The sequence below is a fragment of the Schistocerca nitens genome, chromosome 5, assembly GCF_023898315.1.
Source record: "Schistocerca nitens isolate TAMUIC-IGC-003100 chromosome 5, iqSchNite1.1, whole genome shotgun sequence".
Lineage (NCBI taxonomy): Eukaryota > Metazoa > Arthropoda > Insecta > Orthoptera > Acrididae > Schistocerca > Schistocerca nitens.
The window spans coordinates 733,491,632-733,507,385 of NC_064618.1; the positions used below are offsets into that span (position 1 = coordinate 733,491,632).

Here is a 15,754-nt window from a genome sequence, read left to right on the forward strand (position 1 = left end):
GATAGTGACGGTTTGTTTATTAACACTGCCGTTTCGATAATAATGACGGTTTGTTTATTAACACTGCCATTTCAATAAAAAATGGGCCTTTATTTCATCAAAATGACTCCTCCTCATAAAATCTTGAGGCTTTAACTTCTGAACAATTGCAGTTTTGTGTGGATGAAAATTTAGATGGTGTAAATTGCATCAAATGTACAAATTTGATAACCCAAGAGACTGTGCATGTTGTCTTGCAGGTTGGTTGGGCTCTGTTGAATTGCCTGACACACAACATCAACATGGGTGACACAGCCGTCTTTGCACTGCCTCCCAGTTTTTTCTTCAATGCCAAACCTGTCTCATGAAAGTTGTAAAACCATGGCAGAAAGGTATTACGGTTTGGGATGGCACCATTACATGGAATGTTGAATTGGAAAGTGTTGTGGTCAGAGATTCTGCGTTTTTAAAGAATGTGTCTGTGACGCACACATGGTGCTGTGCAGAGCACCTCTCCATAGCAACTACACTTTTGTTATAGGGAAAAGCAATGAGCCCAAGCACTACCTCCACTATGGTGCCTCACCCGCTACTACTTGAGTCGAAAGCGTCAGATAATGCTGCCTCTCAATGTATAAAACTAGTTATGGATTCTAATAGAGGGAAACATTCCACGTAGGAAAAATATATCTAAAAACAAAGATGATGTGACTTACCAAATGAAAGTGCTGGCAGGTCAACAAACACACAAACAAACACAAACATACACACAAAATTCTAGCTTTCGCAACCAACGGTTGCTTCGTCAGGAAAGAGGGAAGGAGAGGGAAAGATGAAAGGATGTGGGTTTTAAGGGAGAGGGTAAGGAGTCATTCCAATCCCGGGAGCGGAAAGACTTACCTTGGGGGAAAAAAGGACAGGTATACACTCGCACACACACACACATATCCATCCGCACATACACAGACACGAGCAGACATTTGTAAAGGCCAACCTGTGGGGAGCAGCTAAAAATGATCAGTGATGTGCGAAAAACGGAAGTGGAAATAAAGCGAAAGTTATTAGAACTAGCCAAAATGGTTGTTTAATACGTGAAAGCAACTGTTTTTGAACTAGAAACAGTGGATTTTATAGCAGCGGTAGTGTTGAAAGCGGAAAATAAATTTTTTGGTTATGGTTTGGAAGTGGGTTACGTATTATTGAGTATATATAGGCGGGATAAAATTGTATAGTAGATTACGGTAAAAAGGGGAAGGTGAATACAAAGTGAAACTACTGGTAAAAACAGAAAGAGAAAATAAGACGACAAATGTCTGCTCGTGTCTGTGTATGTGCAGATGGATATGTGTGTGTTTGCGAGTGTATACCTGTCCTTTTTTCCCCCAAGGTAAGTCTTTCCGCTCCCGGGATTGGAATGACTCCTTACCCTCTCCCTTAAAACCCACATCCTTTCATCTTTCCCTCTCCTCCCCTCTTTCCTGACGAAGCAACCGTTGGTTGCGAAAGCTAGAATTTTGTGTGTATGTTTGTGTGTCTGTCGACCTGCCAGCACTTTCATTTGGTAAGTCACATCATCTTTGTTTTTAGATATAGTTATGGATTCTCTTTGATGAGATGAAAATAACACATCAGGATTATTCCTACATTGTCTTCTTGATGAAACCATGTTAGTGTCTTAAAAAAAATTACAGAAAAGTTCAAGCACATATGCAACACAATGTGAATAGAGCTTGGATAAAATCAAGTAGTTTTATGCAATCAATCAGTTTACAACTGGTGGAGTAAAACCTATGTAGTCACAATTGCAATGTGTAATGATATCATCACTATCTCATGAACACTAAAATACTCAGAATCAGTTCAAAAATCTCAGGCACTAAATAAATAAAGTTCCCCAGTTTTATTACTAAGTGGTTGCAGCTATACTAGCGGTTTTATAACCCACTCTTGATGTGGACAATACACCATGTTGGCTATTAGCTTGTCTCACTTAAATCTTATATGGGTCAGGCATACACCAACACTTTAAAACCTATGCATTTATTAAAGACCTGTCCCTCAGATCCTTGTAATGCAGTAGGCGGGTTTGCAAAATAATATAAGTAAACTGCATGGATATATCCTGTGGGATTAATAATGTTGTAGAAACAGAATATTTATTGTTCAAATTGAAGAAATATAAAACTTCCTGGCAGATTAAAACTGTGTGCCCGACCGAGACTCGAACTGGGGACCTTTGCCTTTCGCGGGCAAGTGCTCTACCAACTGAGCTACCGAAGCACGACTCACGCCCGGTACCCACAGCTTTACTTCTGCCAGTATCTCGTCTCCTACCTTCCAAACTTTACAGAAGTTCTCCTGCGAACCTTGCAGAACTAGCACTCCTGAAAGAATGGATATAGCGGAGACATGGCTTAGCCACAGCCTGGGGGATGTTTCCAGAATGAGATTTTCACTCTGCTGCAGAGTGAAAATCTCATTCTGAAGAAATATATATTGCAAATAATAATTTGAAAATGGTGGTCTTACACAATTGTAAATTAAAATGAAAACAAAGATAAATAATAATTAATATAGTGGAAAAGAGCAACATAAATGGAACATGCACATCCAAAGTTTGCTGAAGTTCATTGTCCTGAGTAAGCACTGTGTCTCAATATTAACTGCAGAAAATAGTTAAAAGTTCTCATGTGCTGAAAGTGCCACAGATAAAGTTAAAGTTTGTAAGTGCATTCTAACTCCATCTTCGAAAACTACCATAAACTGTTCTAAGTCCAAACTACTATAAGGCCAACGAAATGTTGAAGAATTTGCTTAGTACTGTTGGTTCACTGCCCAGACTATCTCAGCTGCCATCAAGCACATATGCTGATACAATACCACTCGCAAAAGACTAGAACCTCCAGTGACAACACGCTACCAAAAAAGACTGTGATGTCACGCAGTACCGAATCCATGTTAAATATTGAAACAACAACTACCACCATCAAAACTAAGGCTGTTTGCACAAATATGCTTAATGTCATATTAGTTCCACTCTTATTACTATTATTTTCTCACCTCTCATTACAAAACTCACACATTATTACCTAAGTTATGAGCAAAAATCCCTAAACAAACATACATTTGTTTTTACAATATGAAATAAATATGTTAAAGTTATAAAATACTTATGGACAGCATGAAGAAAGTGTATCCTTCTGCCCCATCTGTCTAGAAGCTCTTTCTGCAAAAGATTTTTTTTTTGTTTGCCCTTTGATAGTGATTTAATATAACTTTTATTAATGGCTATTTACATGTATATCTAATAGCAAACTCTTGTAGGTAGTCATTACCTGCAATGATTCGGTGAGGAACTAGGTCACTAAGACTGCCTTCATAATACATGTAGCTTATGGAGGATTTATCACTGTGGTGCATTTGCATATCTACATTTTATAAAAATTATCTGTAACTATTCATATTCATCCTGGATTTGTAATGGAGCCTATTGTGGTACTTGCTGATGTCGTCAGCTGTCTTTTGGTACTTCATATGATGCAGTTGCTCCAATGGTTTCTTATTGAATTATATTGTCCAGCATAATTTTCATAATTAAAAACAACTGTTACTTTCATAATATTTATCAATGAATCATGTTTAAAGTTGCAACGAGCTCGTCTCATCACCATGATTTTTACAGTGTATTAGGCTTTATTGAGTCGTGTTTGTAAGGTTTGTATTGTAGTTTCCCTGAAAATGAACATCCATCTTGTGTTTATTTACTGTGGTTGCTGTTATCTCTGCACTGACAGTTAACTCCCCCTTCACCACTCTGGCCCCTTGAGTCAAGTACTCAGAATGTCACATGGTCACCCAGCCACAATGACCTGGTGCACTTTTAAACATTTTGACTTGCTAATTTCTATTGGATTTCTGTATTGTTTTTATCTGTTTCATGTTGTTTTTTATGACATCCTTTAAGTCTATGTTGTGTGTTGAACCTTGTTTGTTTTATAGAATGAAGGCTTTCATGACCGGATGACGTATTTGCTGGTAAAACATTTGGGATGTGAGGTTGTGGTCCAAGAAACTCTTCTGTTCCTGACATTTCGTCCAGGACTACTTTGGACATCCTCAGAGGCACTCCTGTGCTGAGTCTTGCCGAGTGACCAGTGGTTGAAGTAACATGTGATGGGTATAGATAACCCTTGTCAAAGATAAAACTTGACTATCGATTGTCATCTTGTCAAAGATAAAATTGTTTAGCGATTCTGCAGAGCTACTGTCCATATGTCGCTAAGTTTCATTGCCTTCTATTTCCTATTAAAACTATCCTGATGCTTATAAATTTCAATGGCTTCTGTACATAGTCGTGGATAATAATTTGACGTTATAGATAAAATTTATCTCTCAGAAAACTTCACTTCATGGCCCTGACTGAAGAGCATGCTCTGCTACAGCTGATTTCTCTATTTTTCCTAGTCGGCAAAGACTTTTGTGCTCTTTGAGCCATGTATTTACACTCCTCTTGGTAGTTTCAATGTAAGCTTTACCACACATACACAGAATTTTGTATACATCTCATGTCGACAGGGGAGGGCATTTATTCTCTTTGTTGGTCTAAAGATTGGTCTGATGACATGTTTCTGTAAAATCTTACCAATCTGATCCATTACTTTTTTAACAAAAGGGAGAGAAACTGTATTTTTGTGTTGTTGTGGTTGATCTTTGTCCTTCGGTCTTCTGTTCCTTGGTTGCAAAATCCTCTTTACCTCTTTCTTTGAGTAGCCATTTTTCTCAAAGGTCTGCTTCAGATGTTTTATTTCAGCATCCAGGTGTTGGGATGTGCATATCGATTTGGCTCTAAAGACAAGACTTTTAATGACACCTGTATTTTGTTGTAGATGGTGATTCGAGTTTTTATGCAAATATCTATCGGTATGTGTTACTTTCCAAAGACCTTCATGCTCCAAACTTCCATTGGACCATCTCATAACTAAAACATCCAAGAAAGGTATTCTGTTACCATCTTCCATTTCCATGCTGAAATGGATTTTTGGATTAATTTTATTTATACGATTAAAAAATTTGCCCAAAGCCTTTCTACCATGGGATCAAACTACAAATGTGTCATCTACAGACCCATACCAGGGAGATGGTGTCTTATTTGCTTTGTCCAGAGCCGATTGTTCGAATTTCACTGTATAGTAATTGTTGATCGCAGGACCTAATGGGTTGCCCATTGCTACACCATCAAGTTGCTCATAAAATTCTTCGTCCCACTGGAACTGACTCGAAGGAAGGCAATGTCTAAAAAGAGCAGTCAAATCTCTTGGAAAAGTTCAAATGGTTCAAATGGCTCTGAGCACTATGGGACTCAACTGCTGTGGTCATTAGTCCCCTAGAACTTAGAACTACTTAAACCTAACTAACCCAAGGACATCACACACATCCATGCCCGAGGCAGGATTCGAACCTGCGACCGTAGCAGTCGCACGGTTCCGGACTGCGCGCCTAGAACCGCGAGACCACCGCGGCCGGCTCTTGGAAAAGTATCCATTATAAAAATCATAACTTCGTTAACTGGAATCATAGTGAATAAGGACACTATGTCAAAACTTACAAGAATATCTTCAGAGCCAAAATTAGTCTTTCAAGTTTTTCAATGAAATGACATGAGCCTTTTATATAAGAGTCAGTTTATATACAAAAGATTTGCATCATTTTATTGATAAACTTGAATAACTAATTGTGGCTCTGAAGATATTCTTGTAAGTTTTGACATAGTGTCCTTATTCACTATGATTCCAGTTAACGAAGTTATGATTTTCATAATGGATTCTTTTCCAGGAGATTTGACTGCTCTTGTTAGACATTGCCTTACTTCGAGTCAGTTCCAGTGGGGTGATGAATTTTATGAGCAACTTGATGGTGTAGCAATGGATAACCCATTAAGTCCTCCAATTGATAATTTCTATATGGAGAAATTCGAACAATCGGCTCTGGACAAAGCAAATAAGAAACCACCTCGCTGATATCAGTTTGTAGATGACACCTTTGTGGTTTGGTCCCATGGTAGAAAGCCTTTGGACGAAATCTTTAATCATATAAATAAAATTAATTGAAAAATCCAGTTCAACATGGAAATGGAAAATGATAATAGAATATCTTTCTTGGATGTTTTAGTTATGAGATGGTCCGATGGAAGTTTGGAGCAAGAAAGTTTTTTGGAAAGTAACACATACTGACAGATATTTGCATAAAAGCTCCAATCACCATCCACAACAAAAGAGACGTGTCATTAAAAATCTTGTCCTTAGAGCTGAACGGATATGCACATCAGAACACCTGGATGCTGAAATAAAACATCTGAAGCAAGCCTTTGAGAAAAATGGTTACTCAAAGAAAGAGGTAAAGAGAATTTTGCGACCAAGGAGCAGAAGACCGAAGGACAAGGATGAACAACAACAACAGAAAAATACAGTTTCTCTCCCTTTTATTAAAAAAATAATGGATCAGATTGGTAAGATTTTACAGAAACATAACATCAGACCGATCTTTAGACCAACAAAGAAAATAAGTCAAGTTCTCCGATCTGTGAAGGATAAACGCCCTCCTCTGTTGACATGTGGTGTGTACAAAATTCTGCATACGTGTGGTAAAGTTTATATTGAAACTATCAGGAGGACCATGAATACACGGCTAAAAGAGCACAAAAGTCTTTTCTGACTAGGAAAAATAGAGAAATCATCTGTAGCAGAGCATTCTCTTCAGTCAAGAAACCACGAAGTGAAGTTTTCTGAAACGGAAATTTTATCTACGACATCAGATTATTATCCACGACTGTAGAGAAGCCATTGAAATTTATAAGCATCAGGATAATTTTAATAGGAAAGAGGAGGCAATGAAACTTAGTGACATGTGGACAGTAGCTCTGCAGAATTGTTAGGAAATTTTATCTTTGACAGGATGACAATCAATAGTTAAGTTTTATCTTTGACAAGGATTTTCTCTGCTCATCACGTATTGCTTCGACCATGCCCTCTTTCCTACAGTATACGTGTCACTCTCAAACATCCGATCCGTCAGTCAGCAAGACTCAGCGGAGGAGCACCTCTGAGGATGTCCAGCGCAGTCCTGGACAAAATGTTAAGAACAGAAGAGTTTCTTGGACCACAACCTCACATACCTAAAGGTTTACCAGCACCCTTGTTTGTTTTGTTTCATTTTGTCTGTGACTGATTTTAGGGCTTATTGTTGTGTCAGTCATTTTTAACCACACTTCTCTCTCTTCATTTTATGTGATGGCACTAATGACTCTGCAGTTTATCAGCCTAAAATAACAATATTATTATTAATAATAATAATCCAAAGACTGAAGCAGTCCTCTAGAACTGATTACACTATAATCTTAATATGCCATTACCTTTACAGGTGCACCACACTTTGCCAGCACCCTCCCAACGTATCTAATTGTTTTATTTTACTTTGCCCCATTTCATGTTACTTAATCCCCTAATATATAAATGACGAGACAGATCTCAGAAGTTAATTACTAGCCTTGCAGTTGAATACAATCAGTTTGTTTCTCATTGTTATGACCCTTACATTGCATTTATTAAGTTTAAAGAGAGCTGTCAAACAGTCCTGCAGACTAAAGTACTTACCGAAAACAATATGAATGCTGCTAACATCACCTGATACATTGTTTTGTATATTAAGAATATTAGCAGCCTATCATACTTCCTGGTTACACCAATTGTTGACTATTCAGAATCCATTAAGGCAAACCAGATTCTGTTAGTTAAAAATTGTTTGAGCCAGTCACATATTTGTGAAGATATTCCATAAAATTGAATCTTGTTTATCAGTTGACAATGTGGTACAGTGTCCAACACATTTTAGAAATCTGAGAAGATGGAATCTCTCAGTTCCCTCTATCTACTACATGCAGGTTTTTATATGAGTCAGCAATGAACTGTGTTTCACATGAGTGGTTTTTCTTGAACTGGGCTGAGTGTTTTAGAGAAGCTACTTTTCCACCAGAATGTCATACTGTTTGAACTTAGATTATATTCTAGATACTGCAACACACAGACCTTACGCTTATTGGTAACTGTTTACGTAAATTGAAAGCAGAGGGGGGAGAAAGGGAAGGAACCCATGCTGTCAGCTGCATCAGGTCTTTAATGCAGAGTCAGAGGTGTCAACTGAAAATGTGTGTCAGACCGGGATTCAAACCCAGAATTTCCTGCTTATCAGGCAGTTGCTAAATTCTCACCCAACGCCACTTAACCTCAGTCCTCTTCCGTGTCCTCTGTATTCTCTACTTTGAGATTCCTGCAGGAGGTTGAATGTGATTGTGCATTCACACAGAAGGTGGTGGATTCATATCCCACTGAGACAATTTGATTATATAAATGAATGGTGTCTGTTCTTTCAGGCATGTCTGAAATAACAGTCACCACGCAGAATCTGCAAATCCCAATGCAGCTGGCATCATGAGTTCCTTGCCTTTCCTTTCTCCTTCCTCCACTTCATTTTACATAATACATATCACAGCTGGAAATTCCACGTGGTGTCTCTTCTTTAGGGCATGTCTGCCATGCATTCATATAATTGAGGCTCCTAGGTGGGCTATGAATCCACTACCTTCAGTTTGAATTCACAATCACATTCGACTTCCTGCAGGAGTCTCAAAGTAGCAGTCATGGAGGACATGGACATGGACGGGGACTGTGGATAGGTAGCGCTAGGTGGGAATGTGGGGCAGGTTCGAATTCTGGTCCGGCATACATTTTCACTCAGTGTTGCTGACTGTGCATAAAAGTCCTGATGCAGAGGACATCATGAGTTCCTTCTCTTTCCTTTCCTTTCTTTTCTCCCCCTCCACCTTTAGCTTACATAATATGTATCACAGCTACAGATTCCACATGGTGTCCGTTCTTTCAGACATGTCCGAAAGAACATATATCACATATTATTGGTCACTGATTCTGTACATCCATTCTGTTATTCTTTTCATAAATAGGGGTGATCCAAACTCTTTATCAGCAATGTGGGACTATTCTTCACTGCATGGCAGTTATCAATAAATATGAACTAGGAAATAGACTTATTTTACTTTGTGTATGGTGTAAAATTTGAAAGGAATTTTGTCCGAGCTGGGTTCTTCTTTGTATTTGAATTTTTTTAACTGTGTGTGCCATGATTACATCACTGAGTAGTGTATCAGTCTTCTGTACTGTCATGTAATGTAGCATATTTTATACTGATAAATTAAAATAAACTTATGGCATTGTAGAAACAGAAGGAACTTATGCTCCTAGCCAATACAATGTTCATACATTAAAGAGTGACTGTAAAAGAAACAAGAAGAGAATTGATATGACAAAATTTTTACTAGAAAATTACAATCTATGATGGGCAGTCAAATGAAATGAAAACTAAACACCAACCACAACAGAACCATGGAATGGTTCATTCAAAATTATTGATCACCACGTGCATTAAGACGTGTGTTCCATTGGCAGACAAAATGATCAGTTCCTGTTCCATAGAACATGTTTGGCTGCTGATGGATCCACAACCATGCCCACTCTTGCATTTCCTCGTCCAACTGAAACTGATGTCCATACACCTTTCTTCTGTCACCAAAGATGTGAAAATCACATGGTGAAACAACCAGACTGTACGGAGGATGTTGCAGTTTTTCCCAACCAAATTGCTGAAGCAAACATTTGTCTGATTGGCAGTGTGGCTGTAGGTATCATCATGCAGCAAGATGATAATGTCTGACAGCGTTCCAACAGCCCGAGGGCAAATGCCAAATCCAACAGTTAAAATGTCCCACATCTGCCCCACCAAAGAAATCCAGATCTGTTCATGTAAGGCCCAGTAAGGCCACGATGACCTCTTTCTTTGACTGCTAGGGCACTCTGTTCGTAGAGTTCATCGAGCATGGAACTGCAGTCAGTGTGCAGCACTATGAAGCCACTTAGCAGAAACTGTGAGATGCCATATAATCAAAACATCCAGGGATGCTGTCAGATACAATAATCTTGTTGCACGATGGTGCTTGCCCCCACACTACCAGTCAGATGAAGGCTAAGTTCCAGTGATCTGGTTGGGGAACATTGCAACATCCTCATTACGACCCGATCTTTCATCGTATAACTTTCGCATCTTTGGCGACCTGGAGAGAGACAGGCACAGACATTAGTTTCAGTCAGGTACAAGAATGAGTGCAGTTGTTGATCCGTCAATCCGTCAGCAGCCTACCGCATTCCAGAAAACAGGAACTGACTGTCTTGTCTCCCAGTGGGATAAATGTCGTAATAGGTGTGGTGATAACTTTTGAATGGAACCATTCCATATATGGGTATTCGGTTTTCATTCGAATGCCCCTTATAGATCACAATTGACAAGCAGTGTTTATCGGTTGAGAAAAAAATCACTGAAAATTTTGATAGTATAATTTAATTAAGATTTTATGTTATTGATATTTGCATTTACAACATTGTAACCAAACTGTTTACTTAAGAAGTTTTAGTAAGTGATGCCAATAATTAGTGTTGAGGCCCTAATATATACCTGTTATATCATCATCATAATGATAATCATTACTGTAGATATACTTTCCGAGATGTGAGGTCGTGGTCCAAGAACTTTTCTGCTCCTTACGTTTCGTCCAGGACTGAGCTGGACTTCCTCAGAGCAGCACCTCTGAGGAAGTCCAGCGCAGTCCTGGACGAAACGTAAGGAGCAGAAAAGTTCTTGGACCACGACCTCACATCCCGGAAAGTATATCAACAGCCATGTCACCTGGTTGTGAAAGCCTTTATTCTACATTACTGTGGACAAAGCATTCTTCCGGTCCAAAAGCAAATAGAGAATGAATCACCACATACTTAACTGGCTACAACAAAATACACGCTCTTACATTTTTATCAACATGGCAGATTATGCATATAAATTATTTTCTGTGAGGTGTCTTATAACTGTAGTTCATATACCAACAAAAATAATAGTTTTTGAAAATATAATGTAACTGGATATAGATAAAAAATCTAATCACTAAGTGGTGGCAAGAGGAAACACACATAAGAGTTCAGGAAATGTGCAAGCTTTCAGAGCCAGTGGCTCCTCCCCGACAGAACAGTTGAAGTGGAAGGAAGAGTTCTGAAAAGCTGCCCCAACGCAGGGTTAGGGGAGACTTACTAGATGGTCTCCCCATCACCCAGAACCCTGCATCAGGGGAGACAGTGTGGTACAGTAAGTCTCGCCTGACCTGGGGTTCTGAGCACCTTTTGTGTAACTCTATCCATTTCCTTCCCCCTCAACCCTCCTGTCAGAAGAAGAAGCCACTTGCTCCAAAAGCTTGCATGTTTCGTTAACTTTTATATGCTTTTCTCTTGCTGCTTCTTGCTGAGTAGATTTTTTTATGTATTCAATTATATTACGAATCTAGTTGTATTGTTTCTCATGCCGTTAGAATTATTGTTACCAGTAGCATTATGGTAAGGTTTTAGTGCATTAAAATCAAAGTGTGTGTTGGAGGATCACACTGCTCTTTCATTTAGTAATTATGTAGAGGTAACTGTTTCATTTGCTGAATTTGGATTCATTGGTAAAAATGGTTTTGGTGTGACATTACGACTTTTTAGAAGATAATTCATTTCTGTGATGTTTGATGTAAGTTGATGGTATTGGATAATTTTAATCAGTCAGCATCCTCCCTTCCTTGACACTGACCTCCAGTAAATTGGAACAAAATGTGTGAAAGATATTGATACACTGTTACATACAGAAGGTGGTGATTGGTATGTTGAAAAGTCCAACTTAACACATGTAACTAAGTGATGGAGTATGATTTGATAATTTAAACAAAGTAATTTTGTAGAATAAATCTGTTAGGGTAGTAGGCCATGTCATTACAAAATACTAAGACAACTACAAAACTGATATTTTGACTGTCTCTGCGACTCTTTAAAAAACTGGTGTATTTCCAGATTTTTTAAAATAGCAAAAGTTTCACCAGTACCAAAAAAAGGTTCATCTGAAAAAATATCAAACTACCGACCCATGTCACAGTTAAGTTCCTTCTCAAAAATTATAGAAAAACTCTTCTATGACAGGCTTTTAAGTTTCATGAATAAATATGCACCTCTTACAGTACAACAACATGGTTTTAGAAAGTCTAAATCTACACAGACAACAATTTTCGAATTCTTAGACTGCATTTTAAAATCCCTTGATCAACATAAATTAGCTGCAGGTATTTTTCTAGATCTATCAAAAGCCTTCGACATCCTGGACCATAACATTCTGCTCGAAAAATTAGAAAGATGAGGAGTAAGAGGTGTAGCACATTGCTGGTTGTGTTCATACCTAAAAAACCGCAGGCAGAAAGTATCACTTCAGTATGAATTCAACAAAATGAATAAAACAAGAAACAACTCCTTTCTTTCTATGGAATTACCAATAAAATATGGTGTACCACAGGGCTCAATCTTAGGTCCACTACTCTTCTTGATTTATGTGGACGACTTAGTAGAATATATGAGTCCCACAAAAACTATCCTGTTTGCCGATGACACCAGCATATTGCTCACTGGATCCAGTCCAGAAACTTTGCGGTCCACAGCAGAAAGTTCTATGAAAAGACTTCCTGAGTGGTTCACAAAAAACAAACTCATTATAAATACTGAAAAAACTGTGTGTGTCGCTTTTCATTTAATTCCTCCAACTAATCAAATGTCTATTCAAGCCCAATTAAAAAATGATCCCCTAGAAAATGTAAGTGTCATAAAATTCTTGGGTCTTTGGGTTCAGCAAGACTTAAAGTGGGACACACATATAAATAACTTGTGTAGAAAACTATCATCTGTGTGCTATGGCTTAAGAATTTTCAAGGCTACAACAAGCAAAACAACAGTACTGCAGGCATACTATGCACAGTTCCACTCACTAATCCGATATGGGATCTTTCTCTGGGGATATTCAATTCACAGTGTAAAGGTTTTTAGAATGCAAAAAAGAGCTTTAAGAATAATTTGTGGCCTTAAAAAGATGGAGTCCTGTAAATCCTATTTTACTGAGCTTGGTGTTCTAAATGTTCCAAGTTTATTCATTTATGAAACTATCTTGTTCACTAGGGACTACCTCCTGAAAACAGGCAAACTGCTACAGAATAAAAATGTACACAACTATAGTACCAGAAGGGAATCAAATATACATCAAAAATATCACAAAACAACCACCTATCAGAGGAGGATAATTAACATTGGTGTAATACTACACAATAAGATACCAGAGGAAATAAAAAAATACTACTCATCCAATATTTAAACCTAAACTAAAGGCATTTCTAATAAAGCACTGTTTCTATTCTGTCAGAGATTAGATTAGATTAGATTCTGAATAAGTAACAAAATTAATTGTAATAGGTACCTAATTTTAATTTGCCTACTATTTTGCTAATACTATGTATTATTGTAACTTATCTTTGACCTGTCCAATATCAATTGTACAATTTGTGCTATATGATAAAACTGGACCAATAAAAAATCAAATCAAATCAGTCTTCTTCATGATGATAGTTTAGTCAACATGAAGAGGACCTCTACAAATGTAATCAAAACGTCAGTTTATGGTTGGTTTAGTGTTTCACAGTCTAATTGCCTGATACTCTAAAGAATTTATTACAACTGACAGTGGAAGCTAGGGAATCCTACACACTCGTACAAATTAGTGTGTTAATCTGCCATCAAACTTTTTGAGTTATCATTGTGGTGCAGAAATTGAGAACATTAAATATTTCCTGGACATCAGATTAGATGCTATTGATTCTGTTTGTGAGAGAAGAATAAGCCATATTAAACTTACAGGCAAGAATAGGACTATATACTTGAAAAAAGAGACAGCATTGGTCGTATATTTTTTACTATTGCAAAATCGATTCTCTGTCACTGAGTGACCATCTTCAGTGCTATATTGTATAACTTAAATTGGGATGCACTGTTGTCACTAAGCTTACGGCGATCACATGCTGTCTCTTTTTTCAAGTATACCTGTTATCTGGTCGTTGTGCACAAGACAACATGAATAGGACTATATTGTACCATAGTCTTCAGATCTCATCTACAACTTGGTAGTGTAGTGTAGAAACTAAATATGACAGTAATATTTATGAAACTATAACAACAATGCCTGTTAATGATGCATTTAATTATTTTATCCCATCAAGTGTAATACATATAATTCTTATATATACAGGAGACAACGTACGAGTGCCCACTGCGATCGAACCACTGCCCTGCCCTGAGGCCTGGCCCTGCACTGGGTTGCAACTATTGCTGGAACACAATCGACAGCCATGGCCGCATTCTCCGGCGTAAGACTAAATATTATTGCCCTGAGTGCCAAACCAATCTCTGCATTGTTCCCTGTTTTCAGGCATATCATGAACGTGCGACAGCTCCACCTGGTAGCAAGATTTTGCCTAAGACTGGTTCCATATAGTGAATAATGTCACTGCATTAGGATAAATAAATTCTTTCAGCTTTCTGCCATTCAGAAAGTGCACAGAGACAATATTTTTCATTGTTAGAGAGTCAGTTCTGTCAAAACAGAGAAATTTGGCTTAACTCAGAGGGACAAATTGGATCATTTAAAGGAGTTCCACACACATACATTAATTGTGCATGATCAAAATGGACTGTGTTGAACTTGTTAGGTCTGTTGTATTCTCTCACATTAGCATGGTCAGTGGATCTATGTGACTGCTGAATTTTCTTTCAGAACTTATAACTTGACCATATTTTTTATGTTGCATTTTCACATTACATGCAATGAACTCATTCGATGCACATTTCACAGTAAATAGAATTTTGTGAAGTAAGCAATGAAGGGGTTCTACATTAAATTAATTATTATCTCGAACAGATTAACTATTTACAAAAGTAAAAATAGGAAATCCAATCGGTACTCCAGAAACATCATCCTGTTTATATTTTCCTTTAGTCTTTCTGGGTTGAGTTTCATTGAAATTTGTCAATGCTTAGGCCCAAAATCCCTAGCTGTGATGACGCCCTAATATTCCCAACTGTCATATGATAGTTATAAGGTGTTTCGTTAAAGAATAACCCAAATAAATTTACAAGCATATTGAATACAAGGAAGAAGTTTGTTTTTGGTCACTCACTTGGAATACTGGAAGGTATTTTGTAATTAATAAGCTTAGTGGAATATGGTTCCAAAATGAATGGCCTGTTGATTCTACAAGAATTCTCCTGTCATATTCCCAGCTGACACACTTACGATGCTACAAACTGCAAACAGAAATATGTACAATTCCTATTCTTAGTGGCTTCAAATAGAAGAATGTGCCCTTGGCTGACAGCAGCATAAAGTAGTGTAGTGGTGAACCTTGATGTTTCAAATTTAAAAGAAAGATGAAAGGAATAATGAAAATAGAGAAAAGGATTAAATATACTGAGAGAAAAGTTATTCATAACCACATTAGAGGGTAACATATAAGGTTTGCGGTAGAACAGTTACCTTGATAACTTTTTTCTTTTATTGCTTCCTGTGGGTCTCTTCTGTTCTGTATTTTCTGTTGTGAAGTTTTAGCTGATGATATGAGGTGCCTTTTGATAGAAGTTTCAAAAATCTGCGTTGTTGACTAGTTATATACCTTTTAATGCTGCTCCGATGCTGCCTTTTTTGCGGTTTTCAGCTATGTGATTTTTATGGGCTCTTGTGTGGTCTATAGTTTCACTTTTGATTGTAT

The 15,754-nt window shown here is 37.6% G+C and overlaps 1 protein-coding gene across 1 annotated transcript in view; it reads left to right on the plus strand.

Moving 5' to 3' along the window:
* The window catches only part of LOC126259721 (protein tramtrack, alpha isoform-like), a 332,764-nt gene extending 317,961 nt beyond the window's left edge, over positions 1–14,803 (plus strand). Inside the window, exon 10 of the mRNA XM_049956700.1 lies at positions 14,239–14,803. Coding sequence (XP_049812657.1) covers positions 14,239–14,484 — 246 coding nt within the window. The 3' untranslated portion in view covers positions 14,485–14,803. The remainder of the gene's footprint in view (positions 1–14,238) is intronic.
* Positions 14,804–15,754: the final 951 nt, after the last annotated feature.